General features: G+C 40.7%; 1 protein-coding gene and 1 long non-coding RNA gene across 2 annotated transcripts in view; both read left to right on the top strand.

The window, feature by feature from the left end:
- The first annotated feature begins 5,154 nt into the window (after positions 1-5,154).
- On the top strand, positions 5,155-9,776 carry LOC138010331 (uncharacterized). The gene is made up of 4 exons (XR_011124448.1): positions 5,155-5,178; positions 5,535-5,590; positions 7,338-7,380; positions 8,338-9,776. It is a non-coding gene; the product is annotated as an uncharacterized lncRNA (long non-coding RNA).
- Positions 9,777-16,344: 6,568 nt separating this feature from the next.
- Positions 16,345-17,500, top strand: part of LOC138011247 (vesicle-fusing ATPase-like) — a 53,762-nt gene continuing 52,606 nt past the window's right edge. The window contains exon 1 of the mRNA XM_068858200.1: positions 16,345-16,427. Coding sequence (XP_068714301.1) covers positions 16,383-16,427 — 45 coding nt within the window. The 5' untranslated portion in view covers positions 16,345-16,382. The remainder of the gene's footprint in view (positions 16,428-17,500) is intronic.

Here is a 17,500-nt window from a genome sequence, read left to right on the forward strand (position 1 = left end):
TTTTTGTGTTTTTGCAGATATTCACGATGCAGACAAGTCAGATCTCAGACTGTATCATTGTTGATGACATAGCGCGGTCTAGTTGCGGTATGCTTCTGTTTACCTATCTCTGAAGAGAGCGGCGTGCTGTAGACTCCTTTAGGAGTGCGTCTATGTGGTGATCTTTAGCGCTTCTTGGTTGCTGGCTCTAACGCGTTAGAACTTAATCTACGCTTCCTATCGAATTTCGAGGCAAAAATAATCGTCAGTTTGATTTCCTGAGCTGTGTTCATTGTTTTCCCAGATACAGCCGAGTCGCAAACTCGAGAAAAAAGACCATTTCTTAAAATGAGGATGACATTTCATGCTTTGTACGGCCTCTAACTGAAAATGAGAGTCCTTTTCAGACAATTCGCCCAAGGAAAAAATTAACTTTTTTATAAGTTTTAGTTATAAAAACGAGCCCGAATAAAAAGTAGGAACGACGTCTCGACCGCCTCACGCGTCATTTTCCAAGTTAGAAAAGTTCGTGAATAAAATTTCCGTTTATATACAATTCTGCAAACAATGGAATCGACCGCTCGTAAAGCTAAGTAATTACATGTCGAACAATAAAAATAACAGAATGCGAAAATAAAGCCTGTTAAAAGACGGTAAAAAGCAATGCAAAGACTATTGCGAAGTGCTTGAGCAAACAGTTTTGAAGCGTATTCAGAATCACTTTGGTTGTTTAATTTTGGCTTAAGAGCTCCGAATAGAAAACATTTCCAAAAATCAAACATGTACCCAATTTATATTTAGGACACTTCGTCCACATTGCTACTTTCGCTAAACGAGAGTGGGAATAATCAAGAGAGATTAGCGGTGGACCTGTAACATTACATTATGAGGGCGACGTGTCTAATGGACCACACTGACACACCACCCGTGGAATGACCATCACTTTGTTCACAATCGCTTATAATCTCGCAATCTGATTGGCCCCTAATTTGCCGGTTGTCGATAAGAGTCTAGACAACGCTGCTCGCGTCATGCTAGCGTCATTTGTTCACGCACCATGTAACAGCCAATCACCTCCTCCCCCGGAACGCTCATTCGGGAAGAAACCGCAAACATATTGCGAGGAAGTACTATAGATCGCTTTTCACGCCGACGGCATACATTTTCTAAAATCCAAAAAACTTAAAGAGCCACGAAACGTTTTTATCCTTCTCAGGCATAAGAGGCGGAATAAATTGTATCCATTTTGCGAATTTTAAAGCTGAATTTTTTTTAGCCGCAATTCGTTTGGAAACCGGAGCAGTTTGAATTTTCTGAGTCTATAGCTAAACAATATAAAATTATATATAATAAATTAAACGGTGCGTGACACGAGGCGCACGCATCGAAGTTTATTTGAGAAATATATATTTATCTCATGGTTTTGAGCCTTTTTAGGAAATTTAAAGCATCATAGGAAAAGCCGCTTAGACGTAAATAAGCTGTCAGTTCAGTATAGATGATCACTCGCCTAGAATAGCCAAAGTAAGCTAACAGATGTTGACACTATTTTCCGGCCCCCGCCATATTGTGGCACCACAGCGATGGATGCTTTTCACAACATCGGCGTTTTCCATTAACAATGGGCTCTCTGTAAATTTTCCTGCAGAAACATTTCGACGAAATCTGAAGTTTGGCGGAGGGAAACGCACAGGCCTAAAACTTGCGAAGGAAAGTGTTCCTTCTTCATTTTATCTTAACTAACATGCATCACGAATTTCTTGACTTTTCTCCACTGGAGTGCCCGTCTTTCGCATGTTATTTTCTTATTGCGTGACAGTGAAAAACGATCACTATAGACAACGCACTTGCTCTTTGTGTCATGATTTTAGGTCACGCCCTCAGCCAAATAAACCCTCTCTTGAATAGTTGTGATAAAAAACAAATCGAAAGTCGGTTTCACTTTCGATTTGTTTAATTTTAACTTGAATAATTTTAAGCTCACATTTAGAAATATCAGGTCAAGCCTTAGTTTATCTTTTTTTTTGTTTAGCAAATTATTAAAACGTCCGACTTCTTCATTCCTTTGTTTTTAGATTATGTCGCCATTGGTCCGAGATTTAGTCCAACACCGTATTCCAAGCGGCTACTTGCCTGCCTTGCTGAATGAAAAAAGCTGAGAACAAGGCTAACCAGAAACTACAGCGAATGATATGCATCAAGAGAATGCTGCAGCGAAGAGAACCAATACCCCATTTACATTGGCACCTGCTAAAACAATGATAATTATGTTTCAATTAATTTAGTACCTAGTTCAACACGCGCCAGACTAATTTATTGGATGTATGCCCGTTGGCTCCTGTCTCGAATCACGTCATAGCCTTCGCCACGCCTTTTCGCCACTAGGCCTTGGAAAAAGTACTGCTCGTAAAAATGATCCTATTCTGCCATGCCGCGGCGCGTGGCTCGTTAAAACTCGCTTATTCTACTCGAATGCCCTGCTCGCCCGGTTTATCCGAAAAAAAAATATATTTGTCGCCGAAAATAAAGAACGGAGGCATGGGCGACCCTACACCCCTAAAAAAACTAATTAGATCGTTCCAGTCATCGCCGCAAGCAAACTTGTACACTTCATCTTTACAGGCGTGTTGTACATGTAAAATCTCATACCGGTACGAGTTTTCATTCTGGTTACGAGGTGTCAATTGCATTATCGCGTTTACATGGAAGGACACAAATATTGACACCAGGGATGACGCATGAACCAAAAACAAAATACAACGCATGCGGTCAATAGTCCCAGTCCACCACGGACTTGGACGACTCGTACCGGAATGGATGAAGATGTCAAATTGTAGCGTATCTTCCATGATACCGGTGTATAACTCTTTCATACCGTTATGAGAATTTTCGCATCCGGTACAACTACCGCCGGCATGAACTCATACCGGTATGAGTTGTGACTGGTATGAGATTTTTCACCACGGCTATCATGCTAAAACAACGATACAGAGCCGATAAAAGATAAGTAAGAACCGGCGATGAAACTCGTAACCGGTATCATGCTAAAACACCCCCATATTACTTTAGAGTTCCTAATCAAATCAAATCAAACACAAAGGCTACTTTTCCATTTGTTTCAGTTTCAAGTTGTCTCTCACAACTGTGAGTGCATATCCATTAGTGCCGCTGATTTTCCATGTATTCATGCTCAAATTCAGCCTGCACGAAAAATGCCCTTATTCATGCCGAACAGATATATTCGCCCTCAAGAATCTCTTATTCTGCTCGAAATCCTGACCGGCCAAAATTTATCCTGTGAGTAGTGTCCCCATAGGTGCTGCAAAATTTAAAAATAGATTGGAAAATAATTAAAGAGGACAGCCGCTAGCCGCCAAAAAACATAACAATCGCCAAAGGTGAAGTCTTCACCGTAGATATTACTCCTTGTATTTAAGAGGCGGCTTCGCAAGTTAATCGTTTATTGGAACAACAAGCTGTCGCCAGATTTCGTTATCTGCGAAACCATGGGCAGGGAGGAATTGTAGAAGGCCGTTCAAACCCACCGTTATTCATGTTATCCTGCCTTTGTCTTCAACTGACAATCAATCTCACAAGCCAGTGTGCCTTCAGGCGTCAGTATGCAATTAAACATTGATTCTTTCATATTACTAGCTGCCTAATACTCGGCTCTCTATAAACTCAGCGAATGAATTATTGACCACGTCAGGCTTAGGGTTGGGGGTTTATGAAGGCCTCTATCATTAGACGAAAAGTGTACCACGGGAGATAGAAACAAAGGCGAAAACAAGACAAGGCATTTATGTATCTTCCAGCAACTTCTGGAGGCCGAAAAGATGGCTTATTAAACCTTGGCATCAGTTTTGACAAACGATGTGAAATAATGAGATTGCTGATTCTGTTGACAGCACCTTTCTAAAACTACTGCTCTTTGAGTCGGTTTTAGTCAACGCTTAGCTCGCAAGGAATTCATTCTCAAAGCGCTGTGTAAAAGCCTTTTGGAGGCCGGAGGATTGCTATTTAGCTTTCAGTGCTACCGACCATAGTCGCGTGATACAGCGAAGACCTCAAGTCGCTTCCCCCCCAAACTTATCTGAAACGTGCCACCAAGTTAGGCACAACTAAAGCCTGGGGAGGGAGTCTTTGAGTCTTCATCTAGGTTTGCTTTTAAGTCTCTGGCTATTTTGTGTTTATTCAGGATTTGCTTCTAAGTATGTTTGATGCCGAACGAAGTCAAAGAAATCGAGAGAAATGAGGGGTCATCAAAGGTACATTAGTGTCAGAGAAATAACAGTCATCATTATTTTACGGTTTCCACCAACCATGAAACAACCAAACCCTTAAACAATCTTCATCGTCTTTATGTTATAAGGAACCCCTAAGATGAGAGGCTCTGGGAACCAGGAGGCACCTGGTATGAGGAGTGCGCGTAGCGTAGCGTAGTGATTAGGAGCTTAAGAACTACGACGACGACGTCGACGAAAACGCCACAAAACAATGATATCATTGGTTAAAAGAGCATAAATAATCGTGCTGCACGTGCAGCACGGATTTTAGCTCATATTTCTGCGGTTCTCTGCGTGACGACGACGTGAAATCACTAAATTTTGGGTTTGGCGACAACGTGAGCATGCAACAGGGAATCTTTCATTCTCTATTTTCAGTCTGAAACCGCTCGTACCAATTCATTTTTAGGATTTACTTCGCCCACATGTGCGACGTGAACGAGATGAAATAATCGCGAAAGACTTTTACCAGAGCAAAGTTCTGTTTTGAGGTGACGTTTTCGTCGACGTCGCCGTCGTAGATCTTAAGGTCCCTATTAGCGCGCCGAGCTGCCGGCCTTAGGGCCGCTGGTTCGAGATTCGGCTCTGCCATCGTGTTGTTTCCTATGGAAAAGAATCTTAGTTCCACGCTCTGTCTCATCACTTAATTGTATTAATGGTTTCCTGTGACACACTCTTGGGGAAGCCTTTCGATGGACCAGTGACCGTTAAGGGGGAAGTAGCAATACTCTTCGTCGCTTCATGCTTCGGAAGCTGGGATGACCTCTGTTCGTGTGATCCCCAGTGGCTCGTGTAGTAACTTGCCTTTTGCCTTCATCTTATTTGCTGTGTTAACTGTAATAATTTTTTTTTCCTCAAGGGTATTATTGGCATAAAGAAACTACTTATGATGGCGGCAGAAATGGCTATTCAGGTACATTAAATCTAAATTAGACGAAATTCATTTTACCATCTAAAGTAATATTCAAATGACAACACGGTAGTTGATGTTGATGTTCCTGTGCCACATTGGTTTCCAAAATTAAGCCTCAGAAACATTGTTTTTTTCGTATGCAAATCTTTTGTCTCGGTTGTGAAAAACATGGATTTCATCTTTTAAAATTAATGATGCATGTTTCCTTGTTGATTGAATTTGTGTCTATGTGAATAAATTAACTAATGATAATGCCCTTCCGTATCGGTTTCACTCTTTGAAAACTTTACGGTTACTTTTTGATGTCTTAACTCATCGACATGTTTTCGACTCAACATTTGTTTTTTCTTTACCAGTCCAACAAGCGGGATCGGGTGGACAAGTTCTTGAGTCTCCTAGAAGACGAGCAATGGTAAGAGCTATGCTAATGAGCCTTTGAATATAATATTTCATATACTGTAGGCCTTTGATGAGTTCAGTATTGTTCTTAGAAATTCGTTGCTTTGAAATGTTTTTCCTGCGATTTGGAAAATTCGCCAATTAATGGTTTTTTTTTTTTTTTTTTTTTTTTCAAACAGTGGTCACATTTTAATTTCTTCGTGCTTAACTACTGATCAAGGCTATATCCTTATCTTAGTTTAAGTTTGGGCATAGTTAATGCACAGAGGTGGTTATGAAACTCGACAAGTCTCTTTGTTTCATGTTTTTGTCTGTATTTTTGGCGTTGACGGTGCTCAAAACACACCTTTTTTCGAGAAGATAACCAATTATATCTTTCGATAAAAATTATGCGCAACTATAATTTGCGAACCCTTGCGAAGCGAAAATAAAAGGGACATTGAGACATTGTTCTCGCTTTTGAAGGTTGTAAGGTTTCATAACCAGTCCCTCGATCAACTATTGTTTAGGTAACACAAATAGCGAGCTTCAGTTACAATGTTCCCAAAACAAGACTAGACCAAAGTACTTAAAGATCCCTGTTTCACTCTTTCTCAGGGTTCCTTAACGTCCCATAGAATTTTAAGAAGAGTTGTTAGACAGGGTCTCTTCAATTATGGTCTATATTGTCTATCCCAGAGAGTTGTGAAACGACTCCTGTGAACTTTACGGTCGTTATCTTAGGAATGTCGAACAAGTCGTATATGTGATTTAAAAGGCACAATTTTTCTCCCCCTTGGTGCTTAGCATTAATTTAAAAAAGGGAGAACAAGCGCTGTAATAATAGCGGTATTTCCTTTTTTGTGCGGGTCATTTATCAATCAATCGTTGGTGTATTAGGCGGGTTCATACTAGTGACGTAAGAAGGCTTTAAGTATGCCCGAGGTCTACTATGAATGTGAACGGGGTTTATTTTATTTGAAGTACCTTACTATGAAACTTTAAAAACGAGGTATTTTCAGAGAAGCCGAAGTACGATTATCCTCATCGAATGCGAATTTGTGCAGATCCAACTGAAACACGACAAGGCGATAACGCGTGAAGTGAGTCTGAAGTTGGCTCGAGTTTCTGTTGCACTTATGGCTTACTTGGCGCCTATTCAGGGATCCAGACAGACAGGGCTCTGTGAAAACGTAAGCAATACAGAGCCGGGTCCTATCGCGACCAACCTGTCTTTTAAAAATGTAGTCGTGGAGGAATCTCTAACGACGTCGCCTGTTTTCTACAACTGTTGGTTTCCGGTTTGCATTTCCTTGTGTAGGGCGTCTTCGTACTTACTTTTAGAGATGTAAAGATCCCAGTAACTTGCTCCGTATTCTCAAATTAGAATGATCGTACCACTGCCCAATTTTTGCCTCAGTGTACACTGAAATCAAGTCCAGCCAGCGTAGATGCCGTTCTGTTGTTGCGGAGTGCGGCGAGAGATTTCGAGCGGGGCGAGAAAGCTGGAGCGGGGGAAACGAAAGTACCGTTCCTTGTTCCCCCTCGCCCCAGCCTTATCTCGGCTTCGCCGCTCGAGATCTCACACTTTCCGCCAAAACAGAACCGACAGCTACGCAGGCTACGGTAACACTAGGTCTTGATGATCTGATGTAGACAACGATCCATCCTAAACCTAACTACTGTGGGAGTAAATCCAGGAGGCGATCTTCTTGAATCGTTACGCAACAGCTTTTTAGTTCCATATTGTGCTTACACTTGACATTTGTTAATCTTTTCAGTCTTAGAGGTCCACCATTGTAATAAATTCAACGAACGCAATAGGTAAGGAATAGTTTGTTATAAAAAGATAGATAGTTTTGGAAGTTAATAAACTCAAATACGTTTTAGAATGCGTCAAACGCTCTTTGCACCCAGTGAGGTTCCTTTTAACCCTTCCATCAGATATTATTTTAATTCCATTTATTCTCGAACAGCTTAACTTGGTCGTCAATCTTCCTGCATACAGCATGCAGTTTTAAATTCCCTTTGTGTGCATGCGCTCTCTTCACTTCTTTTTGACCGGGAGTCTTTAAGCCCTCAATAGGGAGCTTACGAAACGACGACGCCGACGGCAACGACGACGCTACAAAGCAATAGGTTTAGTGAGCAAAAACAGTGGCTCTGCACGCTCTGCACGTGCGTTTTACATTTTGGTACATTTATTTGCCGTCATCTCCTAAATGACGACGTGAAATGACCAAAATCAATATTAAGGTTCTGTGGAGGACGTTAGCACATGACGATGAATTTTCAGTTCTCTCTCTACGCTTCCAACTCACTCATATCAGTTTAATTCCTCGACAGTAACTACACATTTTTAACGCGAACGACATGAAATAGTTTCGTAGTGATATGAATAACGCGAACTCGTATTTTTAAATGAAGTCCTCGTAGCCGTCGTCGTCCTCGTTACGTAACCTCCCTAATAGCCCATTTCCGACTTCCTGCATGCCTCAGTTTCAAAGCGAGTCCTGGTGCACAAAATGAGGGCGTATTCTTATGAAAATCAAACTCATTTTCCTTTCAATAGTTGAGCACCAAGACTCACTTCGAAACCTAGACAAACAGAAACTCAGAAATATCCCAATCCCAGAATTAGTGTTTTAGTGTTTCGGAATGAAAAAGCTCCCCCCCCTTCCCCCTTAAAAAAAGGGGCTAAGGAAAAGCTTTTCCTCCCTTTATGACCGAGGGAAGTAACTCTTGCACAAGCCGTAGCTCTGATTTCAGTTTTGTTTCCAGATTTGTACAGGGAAGATCAAGATGCCACACTTGAAGACTGTACTGTGATGGTTTCGTGCGTCAGAATTTGTTTTATTTCTATCCACCTGTACTAGTTAGGTCTAAGACAACAGCTAATATACCGAGAGAAAATTATCAGTCAACCTATAGGCCACTTTGAGGTTGAGTGGGAGACGGGGTCGAGAGTCTTATTGAATTGCATTGTGGGGCTGTTTTTGGGGACATGGCACAGTTTATGCAGTCGTTTACTCTGCTTATCACATACTGAGTAAAATTACTGAATGCTGATTTGCTGAGACGGAGGGTATTTTTCCTAAACCACTAGGGCAGTTTTAATAATCAAGAGGGCATGATTACTTGACCCTGATTGGTTAACAGCTACTTACCCAGAGCAAGCGAAGTTACAAGAGAATATTCTTCCCGAGTAAACTACTTTTTTGTCTACATATAAAACGCATTTTAAGCGCTATTTCTGTTGGCAATTTATTGAATTGAACTTCAACCGAATGGCAGCGTGCTGACGTCATTTTCTCCAGGCACTGAACGTGCTTCCCTCAATAATTTTGCCCTGTATGTGATAAATGTGTAATCCCAATGTGCTCTCGTGCAATAAAGGATTAATTTCAAATTGCCCTCGTCGCTTCGTGACTTGGGCAATTTTGTGAAAACTTTGAAAATATGCGTGAAATTAATCCTTACAGTTGCCCTGGGGCCCATGCGATTACATATACAAAGCAAAAAGACTTTCGGATATTCTTGGCGATAACAATTGGTCATTTCCGAGTTCATGTCTGCCTCCTCTGCAAAGCGAGTCTAAGTGCGAAGTTTTTAGGATGGTAATTAGTTCTACTTTAAATATAAATGAAAACTAATTTTTATCACAAAAGCGTCGCACTTAGACTCTTTTTGAAGAGGAGGGAGACATGAACTCGGAAATCGCCAGTTGACTTCGGGTTAGATCTTTCTAACTTACGTTGTCATTAAGTAAACGTCGTATGTACCACGATCTCGCTGACCTTTTGATCAAATCTTTTCGTTTTCCGGACAATTTTGCACCTTGGCAAGCGAGCCATGGTTTTTAAATTGCAATTGTACAATAATCTCGTTTGTGAAGCTCAGCTTCTAGTATATTGCTTTCTGGCAACTTGAGTTCTTGCTCTGCACATGCAATGATGAAAATGCGTACCCAAAACCAGTCTCGCAATGCAATTTAACAAGGCTGTCGACCCTGTCTCCCGCGCAACCTCAAAGTGGCCAATAAAGCAGTGCTTTTTTGACAGATCGTGCACAAACGTGCACAAGAATGGTGAGAAATGTTATGGTCAGGGCAAACGTTTAATTTCTTGAATTGCCCGGCGTATAGAGATATTTTGTGATGTAACCAGTTTGAATTGCTGTGGATATGATGATAATAAAAAAATAGTCTTAAAATCTCTAAATGGAAATCGCCGTTTTTGTCCCAGGCTATAATGCACAATATTAAACATACGTTGATATAAGTGGGAGAAATTTTGGGAAGTTGTATGGAAAAAGCAGAGTTTGCTCTCCAGTTACGCCTCAATGAATTTGATACCAATCCTTAAAGCTGTTTTTTTAAATTTCATTTTCGGAAGATTTCCATCCGTGTTTAGTTCCTGTTCTACCTTGTTTTTCTCGCTTGTTCTATCTTTAGTAACTTTAAAACTTCCACCTACATGGGACGCTTTATCATAGAAAGTTTCATATGGAGAGCAAAAGGTCCTCATGAAATCTTTGCCTTGCGTGGTATTTATCTGAAAATTTGCATTCTGGTTAAGTGAAACGTGTCTTTTTAATTCGGAATCCAAGCTACAGCATCAAGTAGAGCGAGTTTCAATCGAGTGTCGTAAAACCAAAACCAAAGTAATTACTTTGGCCAGTCAAAAAGGGCGGAGACAATCCAGTGAACCAATCAAAACTCCAAGTAATTACACGCAGCCCGACACAAAGCGCGGGAAAATGTGCACGCGCGAGCCACGATTGGTTTTGGTTTTACTTCTGATTGGTTGAAAAAGTGGCGCGAGAACTTTGAACCAATAACTGAGTTAAGTAATGCAAAACCAATGCAATTCACTAATTACTGTCGACACTCAATTGAAAACTGCTCTAGTTCTGGAATCCAAGCTACAGCATCATGTATGCCAATCATTGACCATGTTTGTTGTAAATGATCTGTTTCGCTCACCTCTCATCCACGTGAAGCTTGCTGGGATTATATCGTGAACAAAGGTCTTTCACTGTTGCTCCTGCACTGAGCCCACAGTACAACATGAACACGTCACGAAATGACGGCAGACCTGGAATTGAGCAAAAATCCGAGGGGATTATATTAGGAGTCATTTCTCCACAAATGGCGAAGGTCAGAAGCCCATTACCCGGAGCTTTCATCTGTAATGTACCCTTGAGTCAACCCTTTCCCGTATCGTTCTATTTTTAGAACTACTATATTTTGACGTTTGTGACGTATGTGGTTGATAACATACGTCAAGTGGTTCACATACGTAATAAATGCCTGACCATAGGTCACTCATGATTGGCTATTGTGAAAGGACGTGATAGTCACAGATGTGTGACCTGAGGTTCAAAACACCACCTAAACTCCCCCCCCCCCCCCCCCCCCTTTCCCCTCCTGCGAAGTGCTTCTAAAAATAGATAGATACGGGACACGGTTGTTTCAAAGGGTTAATATGGAAGACGGAGGTTCCGGGTAATAGGATCCCGCGAAGGTTCGTTAAGAATTCGGGGCAAAGGCAGCCAAATACCTTTCCGTTCTTCTCCAAGAGTCCATCACCCAAAGGTAAGATTTACCCAAATCGGCCTGGCCCTCGTTTCTCAATAGTCCCGAAAAGCCATTTGTGAAACTGCCAACCGTTTGTTTTGGAAAGCCGATTTTTTAACATGTTTTCAAGGTAACAAAAACCAAACTTGCTGTGAGATTTGACGACCTAAAACCTCTCCATTCTTGAGATACAGAGGGAATTGCGACACCCGAAAATGGCCCATCAAGTTTCGGGACTTTGGAGAAACGGGCCTCTGGTCCCAATCAGCGTCAGAAAATTACGTTTTGCGGGAAAATAAACAATAGACCAATAGGCCAATTTACAGTTGTTTGCTCAGTGACCAAGCCTATGAATGGCTGCGAGGCTTCACTGCTTTATCATCTAAATTGTTTTGTTGTAATTCTCATTAGTCTACATTTACATTAGACAAGCACAAAGGTTTGTATCAAAGCAGCGTCAACGGCAGCCTCGCTTCCATTCATAGGCCAGGTAACCTAGGTCTTTTCCGCAAACTCAACGCTGTATCCAATTCGAACCTTTTTGGGCATAAAACGTTTTGTTCCAGGTATTTCCATATCATATAAATGTGAATGCAAGATTATAATGCAAATACAACACAGAATCTTAACGGGACCCCATGTTGTTTCCTTTCGGCAGCAGGGAGGTGAATAATACAATGCGTATATAAGCTCCAAGAGATAATGTTTAGCCTCAAAAATCCTTTTTTGGTACGTGCATTCTCAGCACTGGTCTCAAAACTAATTTCTTGTTTGCTAAACTTTCTCATTCGAGGTCCTCAAACACTGCCACCTCGACAAACAACTGGTTTTGTAAAATTTAACGACGCGAAAAAATTGGAATTTTGAATACTTTTGCAATGGCTTACGAGAACAGATTTATCTCAGCAATAAAAAATGATTTGTGGCTAGAGGTACTTTAAACAATTGTTTACCTCTGTGTGGGTGAACGCGATGGATATTTGCCACGACTATTTGCGACTTGGTACTTGGACCCACTAATATTCATCCCCACTTACCTTTCTTTGCAACATACTGAAGACACTCCTCTTGTAACTTCTTGTCGTGCATCAGCTGGTTAATTTCAGGAGTTGGGATATAAACATTGGAATACTGTGGAAAATTGGTGATGATAAACGTTAGCGATGCACAGAGGCGACAAAAGAAGGGGAAAATCGTTGGATATCTTAAAATGCCTCTATGACGACGGAAGACAGATTACTGCTGACCAAAGCTGTTTAAAATGGATGTTTAGGCTTAGCACTAATTGTGACGCTGCTCACGACGAATATTAGTATTCTTGGGGAAGTTGTTGTTTTGGGTAAAAAAAAAAAAACAGCAGTAGACTAGCATACCTTTGGGGTATTTCTGGGGTAGTCCACAGACCGGGGGTCAGTATTTTCGGGTCACCCGATCCATTCCGGCTAGTGATTTTTCCAGGTCACAGGTCATTGTTTTACCAATACAGAAGTATCCTTAATATTTATAAATGTTAACTTTTGGCCTAATTAGGCCTTAACAAAAGTTTTTAGGCCCAAGGTTAGCTTTTATGAATGTTAAGGATATTTTCTGTATTGGTAAAACAATGACCTGTGACCTGTAAAAAATACCAGCTGATCCATTCAGTATTATCAACACTTTTTGTGCCAGTTACCCGGTAAACAATTGCAGATAAGCAGGTCAAATTTCGCAAAAAAAAGTTTTTTGAAAGAAATCAAAAGAAATCCCAGAGTCGAGTCTTTAGAAGTCTTCTTCATCGACTGTTCATCGAACGTATACTATAATTAAAATTGAAAAGGAAAATACTTCAAAGTCTTACAATTTTAGCACTTTAAATAAAATGAACATCGTTTCCACCAACTTTAACATGTGATTAATCTTTTTCTGGTACTTGTTGACAGGAATTTCTTCATTCAACACAGTTTTTCCATAGACGTTTGCATTACAACGAGAACGTGAACAAAACCTCTCGTGGCTTAGTAACTAGGCATTAGAACGGACCTGGACACCGGTAGCGGTCTTTTTCAAACATGTTCAAATGTTCCCGCAGATAAGCCGCATCCCCGAATTCTAGCGATCATATTTGGAAAAAAATGTGGCTTATCTGTGGGTGTTTAAGGTATACATGTACATTATTCCTACAAACTTTGCGAACGTTTACCAGTGTATTTGCTACTGTTACACTTAGAGACAGATGATCTATACCATAACTGATCACAACAAGTGCATATGTATTCAGGGCTATGTATTATCTTATCATGGAAAGACTGAATCCCTTTTGACATAGAATGTCAAAGAGAGTCTTGCTCTTGGCGTTTCGCCTGATGGATTCTCTCATATGCGCTGTTTTTACCTCTGCTTTGGAAAAATTATTACTGAGATTCGCATCATCTTTGGCCGTGGTTAATTAATCGATTATTACCTCTGAATAGTAGTTGACATTGGTACTGCTGATTTCATAACCTGAAATTCTGTCAATATAATAATCTAACGGAACTGCTGAGACATAGTGTCCTTTATCTAGATGTCCAATATTAATAACAGTAGTTCCCTGTTGTCCGCTTATAGGACTGATAACAGTTACTGGTGCCCATCCTTCAATCGATTCAGTTATGCGTATTGTACTGTGTGAACATTTAATATATGTGAAACTGCTTACACAATAAGTGCATCACACCATGTGTATTACTATGACAACACACCCATAATTGCTCTGTTATGGGGTTCAATAAATCTTTGACGGTTGTTTCTGGTGTATTCAACTCCAGTAGCACGCACGGTCGTGTGATAGGGTGGATCATTCTATAACTGGTGGGCAACGGACAAAAGAAGCATGAACCATCTGAGGTACATTCTAGTGCCTTCAATCCTTGCTGAGCTAATCGAGCCTGCAACACTGCCATAGAAGGATGGATTTCTCAGGACTGTATGTGTACTTGTTTCATGAGCAACAGCGCCGGGGTTTGATTCAATGTCTCCTGATATCAATAGAAAAGCTACTGACACAATAACTCTCACTTTGTTGCTTCAACTTTGTTGAATGCTTAGTAACAGATTGATCTTGAATACACAGTAGTACTGATAAGTATTTTTTTGTGTTTAGCAGTCCTTCGGGTAATACGATAAACACGACAATTAGAATCGACTACTCTCGAAGATTTGTTACGTCTGAGTTGTGGTATAGATCTAGACATTCTTACTGCAAGATACTTTCAAAAAGCAAGACGCAAACACTTTCTCAACTCAGACGAGCTCTATACGTTCTTCTTTAAACATAAATCCACCATACACTTTCTAATAACCGTGTCTTTACGGAACAAGCTCAACTTTTTCTTGTAAGGAATTCTGGAAGGTTCTCTGTCCCGGGGAGCATGTTTATATTTGCGAACGGACTCAGCCTTGCTCTATCGCTGGAGATCGGTGCGGATTCCTCATCCATTCTTACTTACATAATCGATGAACGAGTCTTTCGACAGTTCGTCATTCTGGTCCGCCACACAAGTACTAGTGTCTTATACTAGTGTATGAGTTGTTTGGTTGCCTCACTGTTTGTCATGTTTGTCATGTCAGTCATGTTTTTCATTTTGGATTCATATAGTCTCCTTCGCAGCCGGTCGGGCCGGAGTCACGCAACCCTCCCCTTCCCCACGCGTGGGGAAGGGAAGCGTTGCGTGACTCCGGCCCGACCGGCTGCGAAGGAGTCTAGGATTCATATGGCTTTGGTGACTCATAGCTTGCTGAACTTCCTGATGGCTTCGATAAACATTGGTACACTATGATAGCTTCGATGTCACTCTCCAAGTGAAAGTCACTTTCTAAATGGATTTTAATAATCCTCCGTGAGTTTAGGGATCGACAGGGACTTCTCAGTGTCTTCTCACCATCGATTCGATTTCCACATTTTATGTCTACGCGTTGGTGACTGAAAGGCGATGCACAATTAATTGCACCAATGTGTACTTGTTCAGAATCTTTTGCTTCACCGTCGAAGAACGCCATTTCCTTACTTCTTCAGTCTCTTGCTTCTAAATGCAGCAGAGGGTGCTCAAACACTTAAATATAAAAGCCACAAACAGCAATGACAGCGCAAAAATCAAGCCATGTGTGTCACAGCTTTCTATGCTGTGTTATGCTGTCCAACCTGATTGGCTAATTAGATCGAACTTCCGGTTACGAGTGAGTGAGAATTTAAAGACAGATCCCCAACAAAACTCGTGGATATATGTTGGAGTAAAAAGTGGAGTCAAGAGGACATTTTTCCACTAATTGGCTTATACGAGGCAAGACCTTGCCTTTGGGATGTTTCCTCCGAAGACTATCACCATAGGGAAGAGACAGTTTGAAAAGGGGTAGGTTGAAAATGTGGGATTTTGTGGCAAATTGGCTCGTAGCTGATGCTTTCTGAAAACGTCAAGAGACAACTAGTTATTTCAAGACATGTTTTGTGGCTGGGTACTTCTTTCGTGCATATTTATTATAAAATCCGTCAGCAGGTATTCTACTAGCCGGAGATTTGAACTCAAGGGCTTACGCGTAATTTTCAACCTACGTAAACTTGTTTTTGCACCGACTTGTGGCAAAAAATCGCTTGACCATATTCTCACAAACATATCTAGCTTATACAATCCTCATCTTCCTCCACGTGGAAAATCAGATCATTAATGGCTTCCAGCAAACACTCAAAAACAAGAAAAGATGAAAGCCATTCCGCGGAAGTAAGAACAATGCGTCCAGCAAACACCCGTGTTGACGATTTGCCTCAATAATTGCGATGAGGTATTAAAATTAATGCCCAAGGGGTGAATGAAAACGTGGAAATATCCACTCAAAAACTGACAACTATTCTCGACGAGACAATGCCAATTACAACTAAACGAATGCATCCTAGCGACAAGCCTCGGCTTACTCCGCACATCAAGGATCATTTTATTATTAAGCAATGACAAAGTTATGTAACGATAACGGTTATGTTGTGTTCACGCTTGTAGATATAATGTTTTGGCGCGAAAGCTCATCTGGTAAAACATTGGTGTTTATATAATGATAATGTATTCGTCCTTTGGCCATTGACCAATCAGAAACTGACAGTTGCCGCTCATTCACACCTCGCCACGTCATATCCTGTAATTATTTGGAATCGTGGTTTAAGATAGTTGCTACATATATACATACATATTTATTAATCAGTCAGTTAGTCAGGGAATGACAAACAGAAGGGACCTCATCGACAATGCTTTGTTCCGACCTCGTCGACTTGAAGTGCAACTTGAAACTGGTGAGTATTTCAAGACACGTTTTGTCATTGGAAGGCACAGAAAATTTGAAAACATATTCACCACATAAAAATGATTTGAAAGGGTAGTTTGACAACGGTCAGGAGTTGAAGCAAATTGGCATGAAGATGTAGCTGTATGCCAAAAAGGAGAGAAATATATATAGTGCAGGCAAGGTTAAGTATTTCAATACAATTGTTCAGGTTTTTTAGTTGTAATTGTCTTTAGATCTTGAGTTATTGGGAAGGCCAAACAAGATTAGAGATTATAATTCCTGCATCATTAACTTTAGAAGGATAGTCTGACAGTCGGTCACAATTTGAAGCAAATTTAGTTGGCACGTAGCTGATACTGTACAAAAAAGTGAGAGAAATAGTGCAAGCAAGGTTTGGGTATTTCAAGACAGTTTACAGACTTTTTAGTTGTAGCAATGTTGAAGTCTTGAGTGAACTGGGAAGCAATGAAAGTTGAAGAATCTACTTACCGCATAAAGTTTGAAAAGGCATGGGGTAGACTGAAAACGTTGGACTTTGTGGCAAATTGGCTCGTAGGATGAGATGTTTTAACATTTAACATTTAAAAATGCCCAAGGGGTGAATGGAAAGGTGGAAATATTGACTCAAAAACTGACAGCTATTCTCGACGAAATGATGCAAATGAAAACAACACGAATTCATCCTAGCGACAAGCCTTGGCTTACTCTACATATCAAGGATATTATTAAGACAATGTGCCTATAGCAAGCGAGACTTGGCGAAATATAAATGGGTTATTGACGAAGTGTGAGGTGAAGATGGCTGGATATTGGCCAAGTTCTCTTTTTGTGTGTTTATGGACCGTGACCAAGTCGAGGTCCATAAACACGCCAAAAAAGAGCGAGGCCAATATCCAGCCAGCTTAACCGAACAGGCTTGGTCAATTATAGGATTAACATATAGGACAAAACACCAAAAAATTGTGATCTTTGATCTTGTGGGACCAAGCGAGAAATCCCGAGCAGGCAGCATAGCTGAATGAAAATCTTTATTGATAATACTAAGCAGAACAGAACGTGCTAGTTTACAAGAATTTGACA

Source organism: Montipora foliosa, chromosome 7, assembly GCF_036669935.1.
Source record: "Montipora foliosa isolate CH-2021 chromosome 7, ASM3666993v2, whole genome shotgun sequence".
NCBI lineage: Eukaryota > Metazoa > Cnidaria > Anthozoa > Scleractinia > Acroporidae > Montipora > Montipora foliosa.